Consider the following 5,072-nt stretch of genomic DNA (forward strand, 5'->3'; position numbering starts at 1 on the left):
CGCATTACCTTTGCGTTCCCTCACAATACTTTTGCGTTCCCACGCATTACCTTTGCGTTCCCTCACAATACTTTTGCGTTCCCACGCATTACCTTTGCGTTCCCTCACAATACTTTTGTATTCCCACACATTACCTTTGCGTTCCCTCACAATACTTTTGTGTTCCCACACATTACCTTTGTGTTACCTTGCATTAACTTTGCGTTCCCTCACAATACTTTTGCGTTCCCACGCATTGCCTTTGCGTTCCCTCACAATACTTTTGCGTTCCCACACATTGCCTTTGCGTTCCCTCGCAATACTTTTGCGTTACCTCGCAATACTTTTGCGTTACCTCGCAATACTTTTGCGTTACCTCGCAAATGTTTGATTTGTTTATGAACTGAATTAAATCAGACTTTTATTTTGAAATATCTGGTTACCAAAACAGGATGTGTCGCCACAAGTTTGTGAAATTGGCATTGATGTTGCGTGGCTGTACTGTGATAAAATATCGACATATGACATATTTCCATGCAGAGCTGTGTGATGTAGCCACCATAATATATTCATTCTGAAGCTGAGTTAAAGCAGTAGGCAAACTCGCTAATGGTAAACATGTGAGTTTATTAATAAACCAGCAGGCACAACAGTGTTTAACGACTTTTGCGAGGTAACGCAATACTTTTGCGTGGGAACGCAAAAGAAAAAAAATCCCCCATGTCCCCTCGCAGTCTCAGTACTAAACGGGTAGAAGGACAATGAAAATCGGATCGAGTTGCACTTCTAACAAAATGTTTTTGCAGAACCAAAATTTTTCATAAAGTTGAAGGGAAAGTATACTTCCCCAAACTATATTGCAATAACATAAATATGAATATATCAAACTATAATAAAGTGTAAGCAAACATTCTGCAGTGATGTAATGACTAACCCTCTTAATTATACCAACAGATTTATGTAATTTGCTACAAAACCAATCTTTCCACCATATGTTCTCATCAACAATAACTCCAAGAAATGTTGTTGATGATACTCGTGGTATTATTATACCATTAATAGCAATTTTTAGACATTTTTTATTTTCAATATACATGTATGACTTTTTGCCACTGAAAATGATGAAATTTGATTAATAATCTTGCATCTTTCAGGATCGTAAACAGCCGGATGTTTGCGACAGGTTTTTCCATGACGTTCCCTTCGAGGCGGATTTTGCGTCGGACGTGCCGGAGCTGCAGTCCATGGCGTCCATGCCGGGCGTGGACGGCTTCACGATGAAGGTGGACGCCCTCTACAAGGTGACCGGATGTTTGATTGTTCGGCTGAAAAGGTTCAAGTGACGTCACGAAGCACAGCGAGGAGGAGAGGTCGTCAGCTTACAGCTGCTCCAGTCGTGAAATGAAAAACGATCATTACTACACGAGTTACGAGTCGTTAGGTGCCGCATGTTTGTTGATGTTAGCCGCTAATGCTAGCATCTTAACATATAGAACGAAAAAATCATCATGGAGCCATTTGGTTCGGAAGTTTTGGACCTTTTCTTTGGTTTTGTTGAAAACTCATCATCTTCATCAGATCCGGGTCACGTCTGACATAATTGTGAACTAATGTTTGTATCTTGGTTTTGAAATTGGATCTTAATCTGTACTCTACAACGGTTTCCTCAGACGTTTTACTTCCTGCCCTCCATTTCAAATTGCCCATCAATCAAACCAACGTGACTTAAAGTGCCTGTGTCGTCAAATTTTTGTACTACATGTGAATGCGTTTTTAGAAAGATAACATTGGTAAAATCTTGCAAAAGAAATTTCATGTCGCTGAGATGAACAGTTGTTGAGATATTCACATGTAAAGAAACAGGAAGTGATGTCAAAGGGGAATGTCTGCATGTGAACAAAGCAATGTTAAAACAGCTAAAAACCCAGACTGTAGAGAAGAATCTGATGTTTCTTAAGATTATTTTGAGTCTCTATCAGAAATGTAGAAGAGTTCAAATAATATTGTTTTAATAAACAAAGACCAGAGAGTTTTCTTTGTTAAAGAATTCCTCTCTGATGTCACTTCCTGTTTCACTTTGGCTGAGCCACGTTCAAAAGAAAATATGCCAGTTATGGGACAAAATGGGTTAAATAGTGTGTTTTATTCCAACTTTCTTAAATATAAAGATGTTTTCTTTGACTTTTTGTATTTGATGAACATGCAGGTCACAGGTAGTTTCTGGAAAACCCTGAAAAAATTTGAACAGATTACAACCTTCAGGTCCCGCCCCCTTGCTCTCTGTTAAGCTTAAGCCCAACTTCCTAAGCTCCTCCCACACAGCACGGCCTGAGTCAGGAGCTTGAATGAGAGTGTGCATGGCTGCGTACTGGGGCGGGGGGTGGCGCAGCTCATTCACAAACATGATTGACACCTGTAAGACTGGGCTTTGATTTTATTTTGTTTAAGTAGCAAAAGGCTAACTAGCAGCCAAAATCGGCTAAAATTAGCTAAGCACTAGGTAAAATCAGCAAAAGATTACCAAAAATTAAAAGTAGCAAAAAGCTAGCTAAAATAACAGAAWGAGAGCTAAAAGGTAAATATATCGAAAAGCTAGCTAAAATAACAGAATGACAGCTAAAAGTTAAATATATCGAAAAGCTAGCTAGAAGTTAAAAGTAGCATATGGCTAACTAAAAGCTAAACAAAATCACTAGGTAAAAGCAGCAAAAGTATACCAAAACCTAAGTAGAAGAAAGCTAGCCAAAAGTAGCAGAACAGCAGCTAAAATCTAAACGTATCAAAAGGTTAGCTAGAAGCTAAAGGTAGCATGTGGCTAACTAAAAGCTAAAAAAAAAGCACTAGGTAAAATCAGCAAAAGTATACCAAAAATTAAAAGTAGCAAAAAGCTAGCTAAAATAACAGAATGACAGCTAAAAGTTAAATGTATCAAAAAGCTAGCTAGAAATTAAAAGTAGCATATGGCTAACTAAAAGCTAAACAAAAGCACTAGGTAAAATCAGCAAAAGTATACCAAAACCTAAGTAGAAGAAAGCTAGTCAAAGGTAGCAGAACAGAAGCTAAAATCTAAATGTATCAAAAGGTTAGCTAGAAGCTAAAAGTAGCAGAGGCTAGCTAAGAACTAGAAGTAGCTGAACGAGAGCTAAAAACTCATAAAATAGATCACATATACTGAACTAGAAAACAGGAACGGTAGATTTGAACAGATGGGACCACCGCGAGGAGCCAGAGGACTTTTGTTTTTTCAGAGATTATCTGTCTGATATCAATCTGTCAGGACGTAGTGACAGTTTGAACAAATACGTCAAAAATATATTTTTATAAAAGTTACAGACTGCAGCTTTATTAGCTATTTACACGCTGCTTATGTGATTGACAGGTGGAGGCGGGGCATCAGTGGTACCTGCAGGTGATCTACGTGATCAGCCCGGAGTCGCGCTCCGGCCCCAGGCTCCAGCGCTCGCTGACGACTCGGCTGACCCGCCCCAAACGTGACCTGGTGGACCGCGGCGGGCGCCTGGCGCTGGACGAGTCGCTGGTCTACGACAACGAGGGCGACCAGGTGAAGAACGGCACCAACATGAAGCCGCTGAGCCTGGAGGTCGGCCCCTCCCCCACCTTCAACGCCCACGTGGGCAGCTCGGTGGGCGGGGGCTTGGCCGCCCTGGCCCTGCTGGTCCTGGTCCTGCTGGCGTCCTGCTTCCTGTTCCGCCGCTGCCGGCTGACGGCCTCCAAGGAGAAGGGCTTCCCGAAGCCCTGCGAGGAGTACCCCCTGAACACCAAGGTGGAGGTGTGCCTGGACAGGTGTGTGGAGAAGAACTTCAGCAGCAAGCCCTGCACCGTCAGGAACGTCAACATCAACCGCAACCAGGAGCCCCGCGCCAAGGTCAAGCAGGTCAACCTGGAGGTGAAGCTCCACAACAACCTCAGCGACGGCACCGAGGTCTGAGACCGGGTCTGACCCGGCACGGACTAAAATAAACGTGTTTGTACTTCACGGAACCAGATATTTGTATTTTTATACCACTTTGGACAAAGGGAAGAGTTCAGGCGACCGGGCTACCTCAGGAATCCACAAACTGCTCGGCTGAGCCAAACAGCCGAAACAGCCGGGCTTCCAAACATCTTTAAGCTTCTACTTGATGCTCGTTTCAGCTGATTTGTAGCTCAAGACACTGTTTTTTTTCTCCTGCTATTTTGCTGCTTTAAGTGTCGTCACTGTATCGCTCCGTTATCCAGAAACAACTCTGAGTTGGTTCATCCTGAGTATAGGGAAACCCTGAGTTTGTCACCTTGGGAACCAAACACCTGGATATACTTCAGTCAGAATCTCCGTCCAGTAAAGTTTAACTCTTGAAACAGCCCAACTCTGTGTTTTCATCTCGATGATGACTTTGTGTTGCTCTTTACTCAGGGTTAAGGTACTCTGAGTTATTTAACATTAATGTAGCCTTTTTTTTTGGAACCCCCCTCCTGCTGGAGGTGATTTAATTCCAGGTTTGTGGATTTAACTCCGGGTTTGTGGATTTAACTCCAGGTTTGTGGTTGAACTCCAGGTTTGTCAACCCCAGGTTTGTGGATTTAACTCCAGGTTTGTGGTTGAACTCCAGGTTTGTGGTTGAACTCCYGGTTTGTCAACCCCAGGTTTGTGGATTTAACTCCGGGTTTGTGGATTTAACTCCAGGTGGATTTAACTCCTGGTTTGTGGATTTAACTCCAGGTTTGTGGTTGAACTCCGGGTTTGTGGTTGAACTCCGGGTTTGTGGTTGAACTCCGGGTTTGTGGTTGAACTCCGGGTTTGTCGACCCCAGGTTTGTGAATTTAACTCCAGGTTTGTGGATTTAACTCAGAGTTTGTGAATTTAACTCCAGGTTTGTGGATTTAACTCCAAGTTTGTGGATTTAACTCCAGGTTTGTGGTTGAACTCCGGGTTTTTCGACCCCAGGTTTGTGAATTTAACTCCAGGTTTGTGGATTTAACTCAAAGTTTGTGGATTTAACTCAAAGTTTGTGGATTTAACTCCAAGTTTGTGGATTTAACTCCAAGTTTGTGGATTTAACTCCAGGTTTGTGGTTGAACTCCGGGTTTTTCGA

General features: G+C 42.5%; 1 protein-coding gene across 1 annotated transcript in view; it reads left to right on the forward strand.

The window, feature by feature from the left end:
* Positions 1–5,066, forward strand: part of LOC106537175 (extracellular matrix protein FRAS1) — a gene marked incomplete at its 5' end in the record, with an annotated part of 10,331 nt that extends 5,265 nt beyond the window's left edge. The window contains 2 exon segments of the mRNA XM_014034550.1: positions 1,134–1,280; positions 3,359–5,066. Coding sequence (XP_013890004.1) covers positions 1,134–1,280; positions 3,359–3,928 — 717 coding nt within the window.
* Between the last annotated feature and the right edge of the window lie 6 nt (positions 5,067–5,072).

The sequence above is a fragment of the Austrofundulus limnaeus genome, unplaced genomic scaffold (genome assembly GCF_001266775.1).
Source record: "Austrofundulus limnaeus strain Quisiro unplaced genomic scaffold, Austrofundulus_limnaeus-1.0 Scaffold2164, whole genome shotgun sequence".
NCBI classification, from domain to species: domain Eukaryota; kingdom Metazoa; phylum Chordata; class Actinopteri; order Cyprinodontiformes; family Rivulidae; genus Austrofundulus; species Austrofundulus limnaeus.